The sequence below is a fragment of the Desarmillaria tabescens genome (assembly GCF_030435595.1).
Source record: "Desarmillaria tabescens strain CCBAS 213 chromosome Unknown EV420scaffold_20, whole genome shotgun sequence".
Classification (NCBI taxonomy): Eukaryota; Fungi; Basidiomycota; class Agaricomycetes; order Agaricales; family Physalacriaceae; genus Desarmillaria; species Desarmillaria tabescens.
The window spans coordinates 325,178-347,352 of NW_026848319.1; the positions used below are offsets into that span (position 1 = coordinate 325,178).

At 48.1% G+C, this 22,175-nt stretch overlaps 11 protein-coding genes across 11 annotated transcripts; 8 read left to right on the top strand and 3 right to left on the bottom strand.

The window, feature by feature from the left end:
• The first annotated feature begins 951 nt into the window (after window positions 1-951).
• EV420DRAFT_475330 (uncharacterized protein) lies at window positions 952-1,515 on the top strand. The gene is made up of 2 exons (XM_060482285.1): window positions 952-1,200; window positions 1,262-1,515. Exons 1-2 carry the CDS (start codon window positions 1,051-1,053, stop codon window positions 1,379-1,381), a joined length of 270 nt encoding a protein of 89 aa, XP_060330027.1. The 5' UTR covers window positions 952-1,050; the 3' UTR covers window positions 1,382-1,515.
• A 77-nt stretch (window positions 1,516-1,592) lies between these two features.
• Window positions 1,593-1,924, top strand: EV420DRAFT_1271224 (mitotic-spindle organizing gamma-tubulin ring associated-domain-containing protein; the record flags this gene model as incomplete). The annotated part of the gene is made up of 2 exons (XM_060467625.1): window positions 1,593-1,802; window positions 1,862-1,924. The coding sequence occupies 2 exons, from the start codon at window positions 1,593-1,595 to the stop codon at window positions 1,922-1,924; spliced, it is 273 nt and encodes a 90-aa protein (XP_060330028.1).
• A 325-nt stretch (window positions 1,925-2,249) lies between these two features.
• On the top strand, window positions 2,250-5,297 carry EV420DRAFT_475332 (uncharacterized protein). Its single transcript, XM_060482286.1, has 3 exons — window positions 2,250-3,111; window positions 3,167-4,896; window positions 4,948-5,297. The coding sequence occupies exons 1-3, from the start codon at window positions 2,442-2,444 to the stop codon at window positions 5,191-5,193; spliced, it is 2,646 nt and encodes an 881-aa protein (XP_060330029.1). The 5' UTR covers window positions 2,250-2,441; the 3' UTR covers window positions 5,194-5,297.
• On the top strand, window positions 5,298-5,736 carry EV420DRAFT_475333 (uncharacterized protein). The gene has a single exon (XM_060482287.1). The coding sequence runs from the start codon at window positions 5,402-5,404 to the stop codon at window positions 5,639-5,641; it is 240 nt and encodes a 79-aa protein (XP_060330030.1). The 5' UTR covers window positions 5,298-5,401; the 3' UTR covers window positions 5,642-5,736.
• A 1,242-nt stretch (window positions 5,737-6,978) lies between these two features.
• Window positions 6,979-8,955, top strand: EV420DRAFT_1271322 (aldehyde dehydrogenase; the record flags this gene model as incomplete). Its single annotated transcript, XM_060467630.1, has 11 exons — window positions 6,979-7,110; window positions 7,162-7,352; window positions 7,408-7,613; window positions 7,671-7,679; window positions 7,729-7,904; window positions 7,957-8,324; window positions 8,383-8,438; window positions 8,493-8,552; window positions 8,600-8,638; window positions 8,705-8,777; window positions 8,832-8,955. Coding segments are annotated over 11 exons (1,434 nt in total), but the record flags the coding sequence as incomplete, so codon positions are not given.
• Window positions 8,956-9,164: 209 nt separating this feature from the next.
• On the top strand, window positions 9,165-10,618 carry EV420DRAFT_475667 (translation initiation factor 3 RNA-binding subunit). The gene is made up of 6 exons (XM_060482290.1): window positions 9,165-9,264; window positions 9,315-9,352; window positions 9,403-9,497; window positions 9,549-9,924; window positions 9,976-10,368; window positions 10,427-10,618. Exons 1-6 carry the CDS (start codon window positions 9,257-9,259, stop codon window positions 10,447-10,449), a joined length of 933 nt encoding a protein of 310 aa, XP_060330032.1. The 5' UTR covers window positions 9,165-9,256; the 3' UTR covers window positions 10,450-10,618.
• A 1,186-nt stretch (window positions 10,619-11,804) lies between these two features.
• EV420DRAFT_1271018 (uncharacterized protein) lies at window positions 11,805-12,620 on the bottom strand (the record flags this gene model as incomplete). Its single annotated transcript, XM_060467614.1, has 2 exons — window positions 11,805-12,356; window positions 12,408-12,620. 2 exons carry the CDS (start codon window positions 12,618-12,620, stop codon window positions 11,805-11,807), a joined length of 765 nt encoding a protein of 254 aa, XP_060330033.1.
• Window positions 12,621-13,001: 381 nt separating this feature from the next.
• On the bottom strand, window positions 13,002-14,318 carry EV420DRAFT_475598 (uncharacterized protein). The gene is made up of 2 exons (XM_060482289.1): window positions 13,932-14,318; window positions 13,002-13,878 (listed from the first exon to the last, which is right to left on the bottom strand). Exons 1-2 carry the CDS (start codon window positions 14,076-14,078, stop codon window positions 13,090-13,092), a joined length of 936 nt encoding a protein of 311 aa, XP_060330034.1. The 5' UTR covers window positions 14,079-14,318; the 3' UTR covers window positions 13,002-13,089.
• Window positions 14,319-15,496: 1,178 nt separating this feature from the next.
• Window positions 15,497-17,681, top strand: EV420DRAFT_1547068 (uncharacterized protein). Its single transcript, XM_060473332.1, has 4 exons — window positions 15,497-15,761; window positions 15,813-16,658; window positions 16,711-17,436; window positions 17,494-17,681. The coding sequence occupies exons 1-3, from the start codon at window positions 15,570-15,572 to the stop codon at window positions 17,257-17,259; spliced, it is 1,587 nt and encodes a 528-aa protein (XP_060330035.1). The 5' UTR covers window positions 15,497-15,569; the 3' UTR covers window positions 17,260-17,436; window positions 17,494-17,681.
• A 70-nt stretch (window positions 17,682-17,751) lies between these two features.
• Window positions 17,752-18,850, bottom strand: EV420DRAFT_1764677 (uncharacterized protein). The gene is made up of 2 exons (XM_060480790.1): window positions 18,442-18,850; window positions 17,752-18,386 (listed from the first exon to the last, which is right to left on the bottom strand). Exons 1-2 carry the CDS (start codon window positions 18,763-18,765, stop codon window positions 17,829-17,831), a joined length of 882 nt encoding a protein of 293 aa, XP_060330036.1. The 5' UTR covers window positions 18,766-18,850; the 3' UTR covers window positions 17,752-17,828.
• Window positions 18,851-19,467: 617 nt separating this feature from the next.
• Window positions 19,468-20,097, top strand: EV420DRAFT_475802 (uncharacterized protein). Its single transcript, XM_060482291.1, has 2 exons — window positions 19,468-19,589; window positions 19,643-20,097. Exons 1-2 carry the CDS (start codon window positions 19,572-19,574, stop codon window positions 20,057-20,059), a joined length of 435 nt encoding a protein of 144 aa, XP_060330037.1. The 5' UTR covers window positions 19,468-19,571; the 3' UTR covers window positions 20,060-20,097.
• Window positions 20,098-22,175: the final 2,078 nt, after the last annotated feature.

Below are 22,175 nucleotides of genomic sequence, written 5' to 3' on the forward strand. Positions count from 1 at the left end.
CGGATTGTCATAGACTCATGACTCATAGACTCTCTTACTGAGCGCCCGGTTAAAATTATTAACAAACCTTTGCTTCTTCTCTTGTCAAATCCGCCGATTCTCTTCTAGACCTTCTGGTCTTCTCAAAGCCTCTGATTAAAGTCTGAGGTGGGGCATTGATCGGTCTATCCGCCTCGAACTAAGATACACTTGAAAATATAGGGAGTCTAATTTTCCATGGGTAACGGAAGATTTCGATGGTACTTCTGACGAGTGGGAAATGAGCACTCAGCAGGATGTGGATATAGGCTCAGATATTGGTGAATTAAGAGTACGCAAGCGTTCCGTAGGTCCCTTCTTCACCGTCTCTGCATTACACCAGAGACTGGATGACGCGATCAAACTTCGCTTGGCATCTGCTTGGGTGTACATGTATGGGGTAACTCAGGAAAGTCTTTCAAGACAAAAGAATATCGTCATGGTCATCAAGTAATACAAGGCCTACCACTAACCTTCCGATATGTATATTGATACCCAAAATAATTTCTCCTTCACGATCGCTACCTGACGACGGTTTGTCATCGATTTATCGTCTGAACCAATTAGACAAATCTGCTTCTGATGTTAGCGTAGCAAACGTTGTCCAACTCGTATTATGACGCTGGTTTTTTCGGACTTTTGCTTTGAAACCTGTAATTTTAGTCTCATCGGAGTTTGCAGTTGGGGGAGATGGTGCTCCAGGCCCCACTATCACGATCTTATCTATGACAACCTGCTCGTTTATTTATCCACTTCTGCAATTCGACTTGTAACGCCACCTTAACGCTAGACTCATGTTCCAATCCATTTGCTTTCCCGAAGGAATGTGCTGCGCTGAGTAAGTGGTGGCGTTCGTGCTCGGAGCTGCCGGGTTACCTACGTTTCAAGAATGCCTGCTTCTCTGGTATGAGTGGACGGGGTCAGTTATTGAGTCGAGGTCCAGACGTTGGAGCAGAGAGAAATGCCGGCATCCAGGCGTTGCACAGAGGAGCCTAGTTGCCTTCAAGTTTCTCTATAAGAAAGTAAATTGGGATGCTGATACCGGTGCTTATCATGATACCGTATTATTCCGTTTTGGTGGGAGTAATCGTTTTGTGTTGGGGTTCAACGTTAACGTTGCAACCGTCAGCGCTCTGTACTCAATTTCTACCTTGCCTAGTGCTATCATATAGAAACAGGGAGGTGAGATGCCGAGCGTTGCCGCCGGATTGGAGATCTGACCCATGTCATGGCGATGAATAAGCAGTCCAAGAGCCAGGCGCGACTCAGCATAGCTCCTTGTCTGCGCTTCATTCTGTTCTCAATCTATTGTTCACAAATTTCGTTCAAAGCGCGGAAATGTCGGCAGGCTGGGAGCAGTTAATTAATTACAGGTATTAATTCTGATGTGGCGGTGCCTCTTGTTTTCAGCCAAGCTGCCAGTGCGGGGTTTATAACCCACTATCATCTTGGTTGTCGTAAATTCAAAGAAGTCGAACCTAGTCAAAGTTCGAACACTCCGAAATTAACACCCGGGCGGCGTTGATTGCCATTTGCGGATTTCGGAACTTATCTACGGTTCTTTTGCTCTCGCCATGTCCTCACGCGAAGCAGAGCGTATCAGCTCCGCGCAGCAGACCCTGGACAGTAAGAATATCGCCTTTATAACGAATGTTGTGTATGACGCAGTTTTTGTTACAGTTCTTCACGAAATCTCACAGCTTTTGAATACGAAACTTGACCGAGAGACGCTGACGACATGCGTGAGGATGATAGAAAGCGGTGTCAATCCTGAAGCACTGGCGGTACGAGAATACGTCTTTCTTGCGCGATACAACGGACCATCTGACGACAAGTATTACAGGCTGTGATCCAGGAGCTTCGACGAGAGAGTTCTGCATTGGACCCTAGTTCTATTTCTCGGTAATAAGCCCCGCGGCACTTGAACGGAACCATGAGAGAATGGGGGATGCTGTGACGGCCCTGCTCTTCACTGTTTCAGCAGCATTTCTTAGCTTGAACTATAGACGCTGAGATTGGTATCACGGCGATGTATTGGTTGCCTGATGAGATGGCAACAGTTCGCGGATGATGCTGTATTTTAATATTTTACTATCGATTTTACACTGGAGAAAAACTGCGAATCTGGGGGTAAAATGCACCATAGGAAGGATGTAGGATATCCTGCATGAAAAAAGAACTCGGAAATAAGAGAATGAAGTAACCTAATCGAGCGAAGGTGGCTCCTGCCGTTGTGGCGGCCGAACTCTCTCGGTAATTCCAAACTTGTACCTGCGCACTAATCTGTCCCTTTGCTCATCGTCAGCCACGACGACAACGACACCCTTGTCGTTCCTCGACTCCTTCTACCGCTCTGGCCTTGGTTGTTTCGGTCGTACTGCTACATTTTTAAGCGCTTTCCCAGCGTCTTCACTACCTACCACATGCAGCCTTCGACGTACGACATCCAGCGCGAGGTCGAAGCCCTTCGTGACATCAAGAGGCGCTCGACGACACCTGGCGCACTTGCTATCGACCCAGATTTGCCCAATCAGTCATCGCCAACGTCGCCAACGAGTACATATTGGTCAGGAGCACAGACGTCAGACGGTGATTCGTCAAGCAGCTCACACGACGATGGCTCCAGTTCCGACCATGGCAGCAGCATGGGTGGCATAGATGGCCCCAACAACCCTGCAGACGATCCCTTCCACCTTTTCTGGGTCCCCGCTAGCGTCCATCCTGAAATTGCCCCTGCTGAATTTCGTGCCTTTCTCAAGGAACACGCCAGATCGCCGCCGCCTGGAGATGGGAGTACCACCCCCAGCCGATCCAGCTCGATATCGTCACTTTCGTCTGGAGGCCTGGGAAGGAAGAAGTCGATGCTGAGTCGGCAGTACAGACCATCGGAGAATGATGGCGTCGAGGAAGAAGAAAAGATTGTGCCGCTAAGACGAAATCGGTCTGGCCTTCTCGCTAATCGAGGGCCTCAGCTCACGATAAGTGACCTACAAAGGCTGGAGGAGCTGGCAGAAGAAGCCTCAGACAGCGACGACCCGTCGAAGCTGAGAAGTGTCCTGCGACGAAGTCTTAGTTTGAACATGTCCCCTACATGTGAGTACTACTGATGCCTTCATCTATTTCATTGCATTTAACATAAATACTCTAGCTATTGACACCATAGATGCAATCCCGGAGATGGGCGACGAAGCGGATGCTCCCATAATCGTTCCGCCTCCCGGCCAAATCCTTCGCCGTGCCGCGCGCACCAGAATTCGGAAAGGCTCTGCTGGAGAAGGTGGCAGTCGTTTTGGTTCTTCAACCAGACGGGGCCCATCTGTTCGCTCTGGCACAGCGCCAATCACTCTCGAAAAACGCACTTCCAGTGATCGTTCTTCCAATGATCATGGAGAATCCGACGTCTTAACAGCAGCTCAGCGCCGACGGACGTTTGAAAAAGAAGCTCAAGCGAGACCAGAATCTTATAGCGAAGAGGCCTTCATCTTCGATGCCTACGTGCGGGAGGAGGACGAAGAAAGCAACACGCCTGTCGTTATCACACCTTCTCCGCCTGACGAGCTTGCCTACGACTTACCTTCCATCCAAACATCGACATCCCCCGACGATCAAGCATCTCTTCTCCAAGCGCTGGAACCCGTACTGCATCATCCACAACCTCAGCGACTGCTTGCTCCTGAACCTTCTGCAGATCAACGACCACCATCGCGGACACCATCCCCTCAAGAATCCTTAGCCCCAAGCGTATCTCCTTCTCATTCACCTGATCCACCTACTGGTTCTTCTCCACCGGCATTTCTTCATGTACCTCCAAGTCCACCGGCGCATCATCGTAAAGAGAAAGATAAGAAAGGGTTGTTCGGCAAGTGGGGTAGCGACAAGGGAGGGAAAAAACTTGCAAAAGAAAAAGAGCGAGACAGTGGGGACAAAGAGAAGGAGTCTGGTTTTTTTGGATCTTTGTTTGGCGGGAAGAAGAGCAAAGAGTCCGATGGTCCCCCGTCGATTGGTATTTCAGGTGGTGCGGCTGGCCGCGAAGCTGCTGCCGCGTTACTAGGCGCCTCAAAGTCGTCCAAGTCCTATGTTCCTCCTCCATCACCAAACGGTTCACAAGGAGGTCCAGGTGTCAATAACTGGTCACGGTATCCGATACACGTCGAACGCGCGATTTATAGGCTCAGCCACATAAAACTTGCGAATCCTCGCAGACCACTGTACGAGCAAGTTCTGATCAGTAATCTGATGTTTTGGTATCTTGGTGTCATCAAGGCGCAGAATCCGGCGACGCCTTCGAATGGTCAGGTGAACGCTGCAGGCACGGGCGCTGGGAACCAGGATAAAGAACAGAAGGAGCTCGAACAGCGGGAACGGGAACAGAAGGAACAGGCGGAAAGAGAACGTGCGGAGCAGGAGCGGCTGGAAAGAGAGCAGATGGAGAGTAAGAAGAGAGAGGCTTCACCACGACGCGGAGCTCTAACGAAAGCACCCCCGGGCGGAGGTGGGCGACGAGCTGAAATACCTGTCAAAGGCCCTCAATACGAGATGCAACATCGAGTGATGGAGCAGGAGTATAGTTACGGTGGGTATAACGATCCCCCTAACCGGACATCCTCAGCGCCTCCAAACGTGGGGATGGGACAACCGTATCGGATGCAGCAGCAACCGCAAATGTACTCTAATATGGGACAGGGCACGGTCGATCCAAATGCACCGGAGTATTATTATCCAAACGACATGATGCAAAATCAGCAGCAGCAACGTCTCCCTCCCGGTGCCATGGCGCCTCTTGACCAGTCAGGGTGGCAACAGCCTCAGGGTCGAGCAAACTCAACGTCACCTCCCTCTGCTTCTGGTCCACGGCGATCACGTTCGCCGCCACCGCATGTAAGTCGGTTTTGCTCTATTGAGTAAAAACAACTAACACATTTCTGACAGGAAATGATGTCGGGAGGCCGTACGCCGGGACGTTCGTTGTCGGCAACCGTGCTACCCTCACAGACACCTCCACATGTGAATGGAAAGGTTCGTAAAGGACACAGCGCATATGCTGGGATGCCTTCCAGCGCGCGAAGACCGCGAACAGCGGAGGGTCAAGATCTCCACGCCAACGGATTCACAGAAGACGAAGACGTCCCACTTGCCTTATGGCAGCAACAGCAACAGCAACATAGACGTCGATGATGTGTAAGGAACTGTATACCCAAAGTCAATTGTACAATGCCCTAATATCCATTATTCCTTTCGATGCTATTCACCTCGCTTGCTCCCATTTTGCCCTTTCTGTCCACCATGTCTCATCTAGATTTCGCAATTTGGATCTCTCTGTCTCTCTCTCTCGCCTGCGTTCATTATTACTCTTTACGCACCCACATTCGCCAACGCACTCATCATGATTCCCTTCCGCTTTCTATCTGCAGTCCTGGTGCTGGCCGACCATTTAGCATTTGCATATCGCTGTGAATTCCGCTCCCCATGCTCTTCTTCCCTGACACTCCACGTATCCTTTTACCTCTACTCTGTCGTAGGCATCCTTGTAAAGTTATCATCACGGACTGCACTACTGTATATGAAGGCCGCGGGAATGGGCATCACCACTCGGACTATTTTACCCCACATACAATACTGCTAGCAATTCTTTTTCTTTTTCGTTCTTCCTCAACTTTGCATATCTCATCTCACCTTGTATTTCAAGTACGTATAGCTTGAAGGTTATCTCGTTGAACAGTTCTTAGTAGTAATGATTAGTACTGTCAAGTTCGCATTAGTGGATTTATTACGGTGCCGGCGAGCCTTCTACTGGTTGACTTACGAGATTCATCTAACAGCCATATCCAGTCATCGGTAACGCAAGTATGGTTTGATGTCTCTTATCAATTACTAACATACTGTATTGTCCGTACTGAACGTTTTGTGAAACCTCGATACTAAGAGGTTCTTTTTGGTTGCTGTTTAGCAGTATAGGTAACCTCAAATAATAGCTACGGCCATCGGCTTGCGTTGATGTCGGACGATACATTGATTTGAGAGATGTCGATGGGTCCTAACGTTGAAAATGAAGGAATTCGGTAGTAATTCAATAGCTAGTACACTGGCAACCGGTGCTACTTGGTCCTCAACACCGCTGTCAGTACATGACAACTACACCTGGACGCTTGAAGCGTGGAAGGCATGATACAGCAGAGGATCACCGACACGGGCGGCTCTCGTAGACATCTCGGTGACTGTTAACTCCTAACCAAACCGAGATCGTCGCAAAGGTCAATAATTATAAAGGGTAGCTGTTACTTGCTCTGGATGGACCCAAGAACGATAGTGCAGACAACGGGTGAGAACTATCGCCGAGATAAGATTCTAAAGAGTAATCTTCTATTATTACTTAGAACGAACCTTTTATTTATTCTCTATCTCTTTTCCCTAGACAATGATTTTCGCAACGAAGAATAGACACCTAAAACACACGAAGCTACATATAATTTTACCCGAGAGTTTTACATACCATAGAGTTGACAAGTAGATTAGTATTACAACGAGTAGCGGTACAGTCATACATAGCAGTAGAGTACTGTACCCCCGCGTCTTCGCCCACTACGAGGCGTGTTGCGGGTCACCAATCCAGACCTTCATCATCAACTGAGAACGAACCTCAGCGAAGCTTACGATCATTCGGCTCGAGCAAACCCAATGTTTCCGGCCCGATTTATACGTTTAGTCAGCTACAAACTCCTTCCGTGACTTCCGTCTGTCCGTCTGATTTTAATGTTATCATCGAACTCATCACCTGGCATGGCGGACCGTAACCAAACTCCAGTAGTTATAAAATGACACCGTCTTCCACTTGTCAACCATCAATCCCCCCCCCCTTAATAGGATGAACGGAACGAGTTATACCCCCGTTGCAAAGATACCTGAGGTGTGTGCTATACTTTTCCTTTATCTGATTCGATAGGATTGAAAGACTTTTCATAGATATATAATAAGCTCAGAGCAACCTTTCGGACGCGCAGAACGATATCCATTCCATGGCGACAACAACAGCTGTTGCAAGTCGCTCGCATGGTACAAGACAACAAGGATCTTTTTGCCCAGGCTCTCTATAATGTACGCTGTATCAACCTATTTCCAGTCAACGAATTCTCAATCGCACGTTAGGATGTTGGTAAACCGGCCATGGAAGCTTACTCATACGAGATAAGCCCCATCCTTGAGCGTGTAATGATTACGGCTACCAACCTTCCCGAGTGGGCGAAGCCAGAGCACAAGACCGACTTATTTGACCATAATCAAAAGGCTTGGAGTCCCAAAGTATACTTTTCACCAAAGGGTGTTGTACTCGTGATTGTGTCCGTATGACCGGTTTACTTCACTAATCTATATTCTGATACGCAGTTCTCACAGGCCGTGGAACTTCCCCCTGATATTGTCAATGCAACCCCTCATCGCCGCCATATCTGCAGGGTGTTGTTGTGCGATTAAGGTTTCCGAAATAGCTCCCTATACCGGTCATCTTCTGGCGGATCTTGTTCCCAAGTACCTCGATACGGAGGCATACCAAGTCATCCTGGGCGCCGTTCCTGAGACCACAAAGATACTCGAGCTAAAATGTGCGTTATCTGCACGCCATTTCGTTCTATGAGTTAATCTTAATCTATCTTTGGCAGGGGACCATAGTATGTCACTATCACAAAGCGATTGATAAGTCGTAACCCGTGTCTACAGTCTTCTACACAGGCCACGGACACGTCGGGCGAATCGTTTCAGCCGCTGCAGCGAAACATTTGACTCCTCTCACCCTGGAGTTAGGTGGTAAGAGTCCCGTCATCTTAGATCCGTCGTACGACCTCGACGTTGCTGCGAAGAGGATTATGTATGGGAAAGTGACCAATTGTGGCCAAGTTAGTTTACTTCAGTCGTCTTCTGTCTTACCTCTTAAACATCGCCCTCTAGATTTGTGTCGCTCCAGATTATCTCATAGTTCCTACCAATGGAAATCACGATATTTTGACCAAAGTGGTGGAAGCACTCAGGCGAGCTCATGCCTCATTTTTCTCAGATGCTTCGCCTTTGGAATCCACTTCGTACGCCCGGATCGTGTCGAAGAACCATTTTGAACGACTTAACTCCCTCCTGACGCGGACGAATGGCACAATAGTACTTGGGGGCAAAGTAGACGTGGACAGATTGAAAATTGAGCCCACCATTGCTACTGGCATTCAACCCGATGACGCTCTTATGGAGGGCGAACTGTTCGGCCCTATCTTGCCCGTCATTGAGGTTGGCACATTTGAGGACGCGTGCGAGTTGGTGTCTCAAGGGTGAGCATATTCTTTGGATAAGGGAAATTTATGTTAACATTAGGCGCCACCGTGATAGGGACCATCCATTGGTTTTGTATGCGTTCACACAAAACGAGGATACTAAGATCCTAAGTGCGTAGCTATGACACTGTTACCAAGCGCCTTGTACTTATATCTTGTGTTCAGTTCGGGATGGCACAACGAGTGGAAACCTAGTATATAATGACACATTCATACAATTAGCTGGTATGTAAAACGCGTGATTCTAAAACAACGGCTCACCTTTCCTGTAGTGGCCGAACTACCATTTGGAGGAGTAGGCGAATCTGGTCGTGCGTATATTCATTGTATTTTTTTTTTGGCGCGCAGCAGTCTTACACTTATGCTTGTATCAATAGACGGTCGTCAAGCGGGAAGATACGGTTTTGAATCGTTCAGTTATCTGCGTTCATCAATAGACATGCCGTTAGAGTATGTGGTACTTGTTTTGTCTTTTACTCGTGTTAACATAAAAGTTTTACGTAGGTTGGAGGCGTTATTAACAGCCCGATACCCACCTTACACACCAGAACACCTGGAGTTGTTGAATCCTAATATTAACATCAAGATCCCCCAATGTTCTCCTACATTGGGTATCTTGGAGGGTTAAGACAGATTGAGGGGAGGAACGAGCGTTGTGTACTATGTATTACATATCGGTTTACTGTTCAAACCTTTTTGTAAGGTGGTAATTACAGCTCCGTCGGTCGGAAAGGCGAAATTTCGTGGTGCACATTACCGTCGTGCGTTCAAACATTGAAACTACTACTGTAACTGTACAGAGTGTACATGGCTCGAGAGATTAGGCCTCTATTTGATGGCCTTTGGAATCAAACAGAGACAAAGATCGACATCGGCACCGACCAGGTCATTATTGAGCGCTTTCCCTCAACTCTTCACTTCTCTCCACGATGTCAGCGTATGTGCAAATATTATTTCCAAATGAACTTCTTGAAACCATGATTTCAGAATAAAAACGTCTTGGGCCGATGAAATTGACGAATTAGGTGCGGATCGCTTAACTGAACCTTCTCAATAGTCGCTAACATTCCCATAGAGGCGCCAGTACAGAAAATATCCGACTCCGTCGATGAGAACGGCATCCGAACAACTGTAGAATATGTTTTGAACGATGAGGGAAAGAAGGTGAAGGTACGTAGCGATCTATTCTGCCTTCCCATCCTTTCCTGAATTTTTCACCAGATTACCCGACGAATCAAACGGACCCTCCAAAAAGCTTCTGTGGATCCTAAAATCGCACAGCGTCAAAAATGGGCGAAATTCGGCCAAGAACGGGGAAACAAGCCTGGTCCTGATCGTGCAACGACGACAGTTGGAGAAAATGTGGGATTGAAGCTGAGCGTCGGGAATAAGGTTCGCGCTTCTGCTTGTGCCACCTTGTGGATTGCTATACTTTTTGATTTACAGTCGTCTGATGCTGAGCCCACGCAAGAAGAGAGCATGAAGAGCAAGCTCGCAAAATCCGGTGCTGGCAAGGTCAACTGTAGGATTTGTAAGGGTGACCATTTCACCGCGAAATGTCCCTACAAAGATACGTTGGGTGCTCTTGATAACCCTGGTGAGATGCCTTCATGTTGTGCCCAATTCAATAACTCAATGCGAGGAACAGACACCGGTGCAGGACCCGATGATGGTCTAACCAGCGATGCCACGCCTGCTGCGCCTGCCACAACGGGAGGCAAGTACGTACCACCTTCAATGCGCGCTGGGGCTAGCAGGCCAGGTGAATCTATGCGCGGACTTTCTTCCGGTGGCAACAGGGACGACTACCCTACGTTGCGTGTCACAAATGTCAGCGAAGATACGCAAGAGAACGATCTCCGGGAGCTCTTCCAGGTGTTTGGCAGAATAATGCGTGTGTATGTTGGCAGAGACCGCGAAACTGGTGCTGGCAAGGGCTTTGCCTTTGTTAGCTTCGATGAAAGGGCCCATGCGCAGAGGGCGATGGAAAAGATGAATGGGTTCGGTTATGATAACCTCATTCTGAGTGTACAGTGGAGTCGTAAGTTTTCTTCGGTTTCTATGGGAAGAGTATATGTCTGATCGTCTTCTCTGTACAGAACCACGTCCCGAACAGAGATAGAGAGGCGGTAGTGTCGTTGATACCGGTCGATCTTCTTCTAGTGTGGTCTTACATATGCTCTCGCTAATACATGTTTTGGGTGGACCTCGGGACGCCATCACGGCATTCAGAGAACAACATATGACAGTGATGAAGCTCAAGTGGGGACATAATTTATTGCAGATTCGATTAGGGATGCACAGAAACAGGCGTCTATCTTCAAATTCTGCCTCTACTTTGGTTGCTGTCGAGCTCTCGAACGTTGAGCCAGTTTGATGGTGTTCATTCTATCTAAAACTTGACCCTCATCAGTAGGTGTGATGTTTTATGTGTCGTCTCCCTGAACAACGATGTACCGATGATACAGCTAGCTTCTTGCCGCACGACAGTGGTCTACCAACTTGCTTTAAGCAAAACCGTGTCATATAATATTATCTACCTACCATCATCGCTCGACGGCTGTTGTTACTTGACGTATATAGATGTTCATATGGTTGTCTCGCAAATGGATATACAAACTCGTTTTTCCTGCTCAAAGTGGGTATAATTTCCCGTTTTGAGATTGGAGCCTGGTAGTGCCGGTCCGCGGTCGCAGTGTAGAAGCGTTGAAACAAACTATTTGAATTGACATCTTTCGTCGCCCTACTATTCAAAATAAAAGGAGGCGGGAAGTCCTAGCCTTCTGGACAAGCTGCGTGGACGCGTCTTCCTCAACATCTCGCCAATGAGGGCATTAGGGTGGTCTAATACGTCGGAAATAGAAGAAGCGCCTCGGCCCCAGAGGCTAGCAGTCCATAGCAAGACTGCTCCCAATAGACTCTGCTGATAGAATAGAATCGTGCGGATAGCTGGTCGATATTGAGATCTTCACCGAGACAAATGTTGACCATCAGCTGCCTTTTGTAAGACGATCTAGCTCCTGTGACCAAGAAGGCCCAGAGCGCGACTCCATATAGTTCTAGGCTCGCTAAATTACTTAAGAAATTCCCGTCCGTGGAAAGTTCAGCAACAAATAAATTGATGAATTCAGTACGGGCTACGCACTGGATCGTCATGTCCTCTGATCAGTTAATACAAGGCAACCTTTAGTCTCGTCCCCATCCGTTCTGGCGTGAGCACGTGTAGTTGCTACGGGCAAGATCTCACGAAACGGGTGGGTAACGAAACTAGGCAACCTTCATGGATGAAAGCCGGAGCTTTTCGTCGATTTTCTTGCTCCCGCTCCGCCCCGAAGACTAAGAGTCTGCTGCAGAACTGATCAAGGATCGTTGGTTGTGTGATGCATGAAGACAGCCGATACAGAACAAAGCACGCAGTAGCATAGTACCAGTAAAGAAGGTAGATCGTTAAAGAGCCAAATCCACGAGTATAACAGTTTACGCCACTTCAAATCCCAGCCGATACCAATCATCCCTACAGTCTGCAAATGCAGAACAGAAAAGCTTCACCCTATCCGTTGTAAGGCGTTGGAACTCCTCCTGGAAGAAACTCAGCGCCACACGAGCCCACGATCTCTCAGTTCCCGACACGCTCCGGAGAACGATCTTGAGGGTACGTCGAACGTCCCTTACATCGACGGTCTGCTTTTTTTGCTTGTGCGGCTCGGGCGCTGTCATGTGATCGTGCCATCCCTGGAGCTTGTGCAGGAGAAGCACCTCGAGGGGAACGAGGGTTAAGGCTTCCTTCACGATAATTGATCTCGTTGATAAGAACGGCAGCATCATCGTGCCAGCCATGACAATGTCGACTTTGGTACGCTTGGTCACAACTTTCTCCCCGATATCTAGACGCTGCCGATACCATAAGACTTGGTAAGTCGCCCCGGGCGTCTTAGCCCTTCTGAGGTAAAAGTGGAGAGGGTCCTGGTCGACTAGATAGCGCTTGGCGACTTCCGCCTCTACCGAGGACGAGACGAGGATATCAACGTCCTGAAGTAATGCATCAGCTTGGCCTAAGTCGGTAAGAGTGGGTATACGTACATTGGGTAGACGTCGATTCCCGTAGAGATAACAAGCAGCGCTGCCGAAAATGGCGCACGAATAGCCCGAGTCTCGGAGGAGACGCGTAGCATCGGCGGCTGCTTGAAATACGAGTCCACCTTTTTCGCTGATCGCTGGGATTTGTGCGGACGGTGTCGAATCACATGCTGTTTGGACATCTACCTCTGGTAGAGAAGCTGGCAGGGTGGGCATGATGGCGGACTGAAAGCCAATGATATCGAAATACGTTCTGAGTTCAGGATGAGCAGCCACGCAGGTGAAAGCCAGCTGATCGAGCTCTGCAACGTCTTCGAATGCCGCACGAACGTCAACATTACGATGATGGAGTAGCTTTAGAGCTTCCACAACATTATTGTACGTCGTTTTCTTCATCGGAAATCCTCGAGAGATGACATATGTGAGCATGGTGGAGAATAGGTAACTTTGGTTGACGATAGAGAATTCATTGAAGTATGTCCCAATGGATTCATCAGGGCGCAAGCCCATTGACGAAGGAACTTCTTCCAAGGTGACCTTACAGAATCTTGATTTTCCATCGCTGCATACCACGTAATGCTGAAAAGCGCCTTGTCTTGCTTTCAGAACGCCTTGCCTGCACAGAATGCGCTGAAGCGAGCCAAGGGAATTGTCGTTACGCAAAATAACCAAAAAGTCGATGCGATCATTCTGTATTTTGAAATTTGAGTGCGAAGGAGCAATTTAAGGTAGTTAGCGGACATACCTTTGGAACAATAGGCGAACCCATGATGTACCAAGGAACATATCCTGGTCCGGCAAGGAAGCAGTCATGTCCTTGCTGACGAATGCACGATGATACGGTACGTGTAGCAGCAAGAACGGTTTCCGAGTGAAACAGTTGTTTTCGTTCCTGGACAGATGAAGAAGAAATCTCCACGACACTGGTCGAATCGGACTCTGCAGCTGATACGATGGGAGGTGGAGCAGGCGACATGGTGGCGACAGGAAGTGGTACAGGATGAAGACGGGCCAATAAATCTGCAGTATCAGGTAATGCAGACATTATCTTAGCTAAATAATCGAGGAACAGTGGTCGCTCTGCAGGAGTGAGGCTCCATACAGAAGGTGGTAGGTTAGGAAGACGCAGATATGCCTCACTAATCACGATGACTTTGTCCATGGCCTTCTTCAATCTCTTCTCCGACCTTTGGAAATGGGCCTCCATGTGTCGGTACAGAATCAATTGAATAGGAAGAAGGGGAAGGTCCTTGACGATGAACAAGTCTCTCAAGTGACTACAAACAAAGTTGACCCGACATTCGTGCTTCTTCGTCGGCGACCCATCGTTGAGCACATCGTGAGTATAAGCCATCGCAGCTTTACTATTGAAGGCCTGCTTGGTCAGAGAGAACCGGGGATCCGTGCTCGCTAAGCGCCCGGTTGCATACGCGAGGGTCGCAGTATCACCCATGACATGGACGTCCAGTCGCCACTAGCATTGCATAAATTAGTTTGTATGATGGAGAGTAATAAAGTAAACCCCACAGAGCCGCCGGTCGCTGAACCACAGAGAAGATGCCATGCCAGATCACCATAGATAGCCCAATGTACGTCTAGGGCTTGCAAGGACTCAAGTATTGCGACGGCGGCACTGCGGACGACGCTAGTCCTGAAGGCTTTATTGCCAGTCATAGTTTCTGGGAGACGAATGCGAGAATGAGAGGATGAAGGTTGGACAGGAGGAAAACACGCCACATGAGCATGGCTTTGTTTCTTTCCCTGGGGCCGTGTGAATGGAAGTGTAGTATATTTATGAGCACCTATCAATGGATTCGCATAGTACCCGGATATACCGGTTGTGAAAGGATAACTTGTCGCGACAAATAAAGGGCGTCAGAGCAGAAACGACCACCCTATCGATGAAATAGTGACTTAAACTTTTCGTACAAGTATTACTTGTATCAAGGCGTGGTGGAAGAGTTATCCTCAGTAAGGATTAAACCAGGGTCTGGTCAAAGTTCGACAGATCATCAGAGTTTGGCCGCTAGAAGGGTCCTGAGAGGCCTCATTAGCCGCAGAATTCGAAGGACTTAGAAAAATTGAAAGGTGTGCTTGCTTTTCGGTATTCGAATGCTATCTATCTATCTCCAGTATCGTTCCGGTTGTGTATTGCACGCTGAAAATGTGGACCTGAAGGCGAGGAAGCCAGTGTACACGAGAGGAATAGGCAGAGGATGTTGTTGGTTCCAGAGAGAGTTGCGGAAGGCCCGTATGGCAGCGTGACTGCGAGGACATCATCTTGGACATCGACCACCACAGCATCAGACGCATTCGTCGCTGTGCTCGACTACCGCGTCTCTTCCCCTCAGAATTTGGTGTACTCTCTGCTCTTGCCAGATTCTTTTCTTTTCTCTTCTCGTCTTATGGCCGTGTTCTCGACTTGGATGTCAGTAGCACCAGTGGCACTATACAGGAGGACATTGTATCTGCCCTGATCATTCGCGAAAAATTATCGTCTTATTCAAGGACTGTCGCAGCGGTGTCAGTGCTGGTATACTCGTATATGGCACATGATGAACGCTGTTGGTAATAATTACGCGATTCGACGAGAAAGGTGAGCCCAACAATTCATTGGTATTTCTCGCGTTTCCTTTGCTCATGCAGTTCGTAGAAAATTTGAGGTTCTCATTTTGCCTTCATTCGCGTGGTATTCGGATGTTTGTACGAGAGCAAGTTGACCTGTAAATGGGTCTGCTTCGACATTTCGCAAGGTGAAGGTCGGAGGGCGAACAGACAATGGTGCGTGTACTGACTTCAGCTCGGTTTCTGCGGTAATAAATCTCAATATTTAGCTCTGCTCTACCCTATGGACCCTCTTGTGGGTAACAGAAGTCACTCGGAGGTGCTTCAATGATGGTCATTATTTCTACTGGGCCTAGAGGCATTGGAATGTTCGTTGCCACACTGCGAAATTGGAAATACAAGTTAGATGCATCGGATTCCTTCATTGAAAGCCATGTCTGGCGAATACAAGACCCTCTTGTCCGACTTTGCAGATGCTTGAACAAAGACATGCTCATTCTTTGTATTGTTCAAACAAGGGGATCTTCCTTTCACACAACCGCAACTTACGACACATAGACAAGGTTTAAGCGCTGGGTTAGTGGCGAAGGAGCTATATAAATGGTGGAACCCATTATTCTTCGCTATCTCACGACCACCATCCTAGCCACCATGAAGGAATGTACTGATGAAATCCCTCTGATCCATAGAGCCGCGCTTGCAGCACTGTTGCATTTCCGCACCGTCGGTGTTCCCGCAGCCATCAATGGAGATCTCGCCTGGTATCTCCTGCAAGCCAGCAGGCACACGAGGGTATGACGTTTGCTTTCGCAAATGTATAATTGTTATTAACTCCTCTTCTAGTGGCATCTTGACATCCACATCGAAGGAGATTGGGAAACACTTCTGTCGGCTACGAACTCGCTCGCCCATGCAAATCGTCGCTTCCGTATTGACACCACGGATTACCCAAAGTATACACTCCTCGTGTACACGAATGACGTCCAGAACCCCACAGGGATCGACCTCATAGATGAAGAGCCACCGAATATCAACGAGCCACCATCTCAGAGACGCGTCGACTATTGCAAAGTGTTCTTCAACTGCGGCCTTGTCGGGACGCACAATTTTTTCCTCGTGCAGCCGGGCGATATTGCACTCCTTCCTTTCCAGCTCCTTCTTCAGCGCCGTATGCATGGCTACACCTCTCCCCGAGTTATCGAGTCACACGAAACAAGGAAAGGTCGCATGCACCAAGATGTCGCTGCTATCAAAGCCTACCTCGCCAAAGACCCGAAACGAGAGCCCTGGTTCATCCACTCCAACCAGCGACGTCCTTTCCTCCAATTCTTAACCGATATCTGCACCGCCCTCCCTCACGCGATATCAGTAGCGCAGTACCTCGCTTTGTTGCCTCCCGGATATGCACACTTATCTTCTGCACCCCAAGCGCCTCTCTTTGATGCGTACCTTCCTCTCACCAAGATACCTATCGCTGCGAGGCGTGTGCCAGATGTTCTCTACTCGTCTCTGCATTTGCATCAAGCAAAAGAGCAGTCCAAGCTGCGCAAAGCCATGGTACAGTCCCAACTGCTCAAAGCCGCTATACATGATCTACCGATCTGTATCCGTGCACTTGGGTACGCATGCTATCTCACTGGGCCTGGCGACGTACCCTGGTACGTCCTAGGGTACTCCAAACTCCCATTGGTCAGTAATCCGTTCATCAAACTATCTTGAGCTCATCTTTTTCTCTTTTCAGGATTCCCGAATCCATTTCCTTGTCATCCCAGTCCATGAAGGCTCGGATGTAGCAGACCTACGGAGGCAGTTGTGCAAGGAAGGACTCCTGGCGAAACGTTCCGGTGGCGGGTACATCTTTGCCAAGTGCATCGAGCATGCTCCTTGGTGCCGGGTCACTATCGAGCAGGTCGATCCCCGTCCGGATGTGGAGATGGGTGTCACAATGGATGGCATCCCCGTGTACAGTCCAAGTCACCTCGTCTTTGCCGAGCTTTCCGAGTGTGTCAAGCTCGCTGACAAGCCAATGAAGAAAGATTTCGAGGGAGGTCGGAAGGACAACCAGTTGCTCAGGATCATCCCTGCGATCAGGGCTTTCGCGCGGGCGAAGATGGATTTACGTTCCGTGGTTGTGGACGTGGAGAAGCGGGAGGTGTTTGATAGGTTGGTGATGGACCTGTGTGCTTCGCATCCTGGACTCATGGAAGATTTTGCGGCAATCGGGTTTCGGGAAGTTCTTGGCAAGCGGGTATCACAGTCAAACGATGCCGTCGACGCCTTAGGTCCATGAATCATAATTGTAACGAAAGTATAGATGAGTTGTATGTTTTCTTTGGATGAGTAGTTTTATAAATCTGCGGTGAATTTTGTTGAGGAACATAACGCATTCGACATCGTCCGTTCCAACGGTTCGTAGTGAAAAGAGATCCAACAGTCCTATTAGCTTCAGCGTTCCATGTTCAGCGAAGTACGTCTACCAAGTCTCTTTCTTACTGGCAATTAATTGAGCATAATTTCAACGAAGGAAAGGAAATATGTCTTGCCGTGATTTCTGATAGGCGAACCACTGTGATGATAACCTCAGAAGTCATTTCAGCAGCGGCAGGCAAGATCTCTAGTAGACCTCACTACGGTCGATCAAATGTTACGCAGGTATCCACATATTCAGGGCGATACTGGGTTCCGGCGACCTTGCATCCGCAACACGTAACCATCTACTTAATGTGAAAGGCTGAAGCAGTCACAGACTCCAAATTTTATATCTAAAACAGGAGTCGTTTACCTACGACGCACTGTCTTCCAAACTTCAACCCGTCACCATGGTTCTTCACCGAATGCTTTACAACTATCTATGCTATGCTATGCATCAGTTCCATTGATCGTCACCACGACTTTCGTATCACCGCAGGTAACAGAAGACAGCCTCTCTAATGTCATCCCGTGAAGATTCATCGTCCCCTTAGTGACAGAAAACACCTCCGGACCCACTTCTATGTACACTCTACGAACAGAGAACGGAAAGTCCATGCGCATGCAAGGATGTGGATATTCACCCTTCGCCCTACTCAAAGACTTTTCCAGTTCGGCGTAGAGCCGTCTGGACGGTCGTGTAGGTTTCAAGTAGAGGTGAGTAAGTGAAGGTGCCTGACGAGCAAGGCGGGAAAATAAATCAGGGGGATAGTCGTCAAAATCCTCATAGTGGAGGTATCGAAGGCGAGGAAAGACCGGTAATAGGTGCCCATTCTCCGATACATGAACGGGAAACGGCCCACGAAATGACAACTCTACAAGGAAGGGAAGCGACACTGGCGGCAGCATATCGCTGCCGCAAAACCCCCTGTGATAAACATGGAGTGTTTCAAGCGTCGGAGACATCATGTCCATGAGGTGCTCGTACAGGTGATCCTGATAAAAGTCCTGCAAACAGATTCACAATTGGCATTGGTCCAGGATTGTTGTACAATCAACTCACAAATACAGCACGATTCGACCTGTAGGCGGCCAACTCCTTTTTGGAACTCTCAGAATCGTTCGGATGTACTTCCATGTCGAAATAGAAATGGTGAACGCGTCTGTACGTCGGAGAAGTCTCGCAAAGAACCGAATATAGGGCGTTTAGTTGACTTAGGCCGTACACAAAAACGCTATGGAATCGCGTTTCTTTGGCAAGATTGTAGAAGAGCCTAGAGACTAGGGAGAGAGCGCGCCAAGTAGAGCGGCCATCCATACAGGCAAGCTTGAATATTTCAAGCCAAATTTCGCAGGGAATATTTGAGGTATTATGCGCGCTGTTCATGGTACTGCGGATACAGTCCCAAGCGGGTTGCGCCAGTTAGTTAATACTTGTACCACAATAACTCCGAATATTCGGTGCGAAGATTCGAAGCAAGTACCCCGAGTAGACCGGAGATGCTCAAAATGCCATGACGCGACAGCACGTGACAAACGCGCGGGAGAAATTTGCGTAATTTCTTTCTCTCTCTCTCATCACTTGATTCACTTCACGTACGAATGTCGGCCCAGGTAGGCAATACAACCCCGTTCGGTTTTACTGAACTTTAAGCGGTCTGGACAGAGTCGCGTATCTTTGCGTAATAAGCTCCTGGCTAATCTTCTCGCCGATGCCGCTATAGATGACAGAGTAAGTCAACGCATCACCTAGTACCAATAACGTGTTCATTGGGGCAAGGTACTCGCGGAAGCTTTGACTCTGAAAGATATTCTGTCAGCAAGCTCCGATCACTCGGACGCTCTCAAAGGAGGTCTCACGATATCTGATATGACGACCTTTGCACCAAATCAGGTTCATGCTTTCCAGAACAATATCATTCGGTGCTAAGACTTAGGTTCAGTCCTTTCGAATCAACCCGTCTATAGAACGGCGCTTGACCGAAGAACTGGATGCCACGTTCCAAGCAATATCAGATTTCCTGGAAGTCGAAGGTACGTTGGTGGAACAATTAATTATCGCGTCACTCATGAAGGTCCCGAAATAAAGAATTGCCACCGGGTTCGCTTACCCAGAGACTGAGAGAAAGCATCGGAAAAAGTGGCACCGTTAGAGAAGAAGTAGATAGTAGCCATCGTCGGATTGAGAAAATTATGGGAGAAATTAGAGAGGTCGGTCGATCCAATGCCGACTTTGAGATTTCAATCGGGCTGATCCTTGTCAGATACACCCCTTACTTCAAGAAGAACTTGTACAATCGCTGCGGAAATGGCCGCCTATTCTCAACAGTCAACGACAGGCTCACCACGACTTTCTAGCAACAACTATCGAAACATCCTTGATCAAACTATCCCTCATTCGCGCCCGATGCCACAAATTACTGTATGGTTTCAGGGACGACGTTGATGATATGCCCTCCGCCCTCATGACAATGCACAGCAAGCTCACTGAAGAAGAATCAGCGCTCGAAGAGGAAGAAGCAGAGCTGGACCATCAGCTTCATGAGTATCACCGTCTCTTACATGTAGTCGACGGAAATGGGTCAGGTTTCCGTCAAGTCCTGGAGGATTGGAGTCAAATTCAGAAAGAGACAGAGGAGTGCCAGCGGGATCTGCGGCGTATGGGATGGACTGGTGATTGAAACTTGTGCCAATAATACTTATTGTCTAGTAAAACGGGTACTGAAGATTTCCCAATTTCACGGCGGCCACGGTTCTTCATCTTTCGTAACAATTGCTCAACGCGGGGTAGGTACTTTGGTGGAGGCAGCAAGGCAATAAGTATGAATACTTTGTAAGGGTCAAACATTCATGAATCACAGCCGAACACACACATTCAAAAGCTCGCGGTTCCTTCACACAGAACGACGGCTGTTTCAGGTATTCTGGATACATTCATGTATCGAAACCGGGTTCTGATCGCTGCGTTTGAGAGTTTTTTCAGGATGCAATCTTTAATGAACCAAATAAAAATCAGATGCATGGTATCAGCTCATCTTTGAAGTACAATATATATTTTCCCGTCTCTTCTAATTATTATTACCGTATCAATGTTCAGGAACAAGGCATTATTCACACCCCAAATCTGTCGATCTTAGTTTGCAGACATATTGTCTTGCTGGCTCTTCGCCGTTCAGCTATACTCGGCCCGGTTTTTCTTCGCTTCCTGTACTTAGTAGTACGATAATTTCTGTATTCTGAAAAGCTCATAAATTCTTTCAACAAGACTTTGATTCCCAACCTTTTCTATTCAACAAGAGGATAGTACAAAGAGCCATACGAAAGGCTAGACTATACTGTGGCCACATATGTCTACTGTAGGAAGGAGTAAACTAGTCAACTACGTCTTCATAGTCCGGATGCTAAACCGTGTAAATGACCCACTTGCATGGCAGTAGCTCTCTGTCAGATATAGAACTGCCGAAGGCCAATACTCGTTGAAGAGCACCGAGAAAAATTCCATACAGGCGCAAAGTTTCGTCTAAATAATGGCTACTATCGATGCCTTGCCGCTGATCCAGTGATCACTTGCAGGTACGAGCTCATCGATCCGAGAATGGCCAGCGAAGCGAAAACATCAATGATAGGATGCTCGAATCGTAGCCTTAGTAATGAGAGAGTGCGTGAGCAGATTATCAATAAAGAGCAGTATTGGTGATACATACAATAGGGCAGTTTCCACCAGCACTTGTTCATGTTGTTACAGACATATTCCAATGGCGCCAGCAAAAGCTTCGCAACAACAGGATCGATGCGACAATTGTGGTTCTTGGCATTTCCTGGTCAGTCCGATAAGTTCAAAGATCAAGAGGGAATTGAATAGCATGCACTCAGCAGCTCCATGATAAAAAAACAATCCATTTCGCAATCAGCTTGCCACCCTCGCTCAACCTAAAATCTTCACCAAAAGAGATATTACCGATGAATCCTTGCAAAATCAGTTTGGAGAAAGACGAAGCTGCGATATTTTATATCCAGGGCAAAGGTGAGTAGAAGAAACGGAAAGAGCGAATACGACGCACCGAGATGTACCGAATTCGTTCCTTGTACTACGGCAGCCAATGTTTACAACTGGCCACATCGGCTTCCCATCACTGTCTCGGTGCGCTTCGAGATCTCCATTATATAATCACCGTCAGTGTAGCCGGCAGACGTTCCGAGTCCTGTGTATACAGGTCTCGGTCTTATGCTGTTTTTGAGGTAGAGGGTGTATGATATGCTGGGAGGGGCCGCAGCACTGGCATCATCGAGGGTAACCAAATATTGAAGATAAAGGTTAAGACGTCCAATAATAGGGTGGAGGGTGAACATACCTGCTTCTCCTCGTCTGGCAGGCTCTGGCTGAAGACGTCATGCGCAAAGTCCAGGTAGGCGAATTCAAGGAGGCCTCATACTGGAATCCTGTCTCGATGCTGTTCCCAAGATGCGGTTGTAACTGCTGGAAGTCGTGTTAGGTGAATTTTAGGAAAAAAAAAATACCATAATCATTGTCTACACACCGCAAGTCCTCTGCACTCCATCTTTCTAATATCGCCTTCACTGGCTTCGCAGCTCAAAGCCTCGATTCGTGATTGGCAATCGCGTGTCTGAAAGGTGAAGTACTCGGCTGGATAGTGTTTCTTATGACTTGATGAGAAATAGTGGGAGAGACAAGCAGGAGAAGTCCGTGGACGTTGACGTTGATAGTAAATCTCGGCATCCTGATGACGTCATTACCTTGCTGCAAATTTCTCGTTTCCATATGGATTATACTTTTTC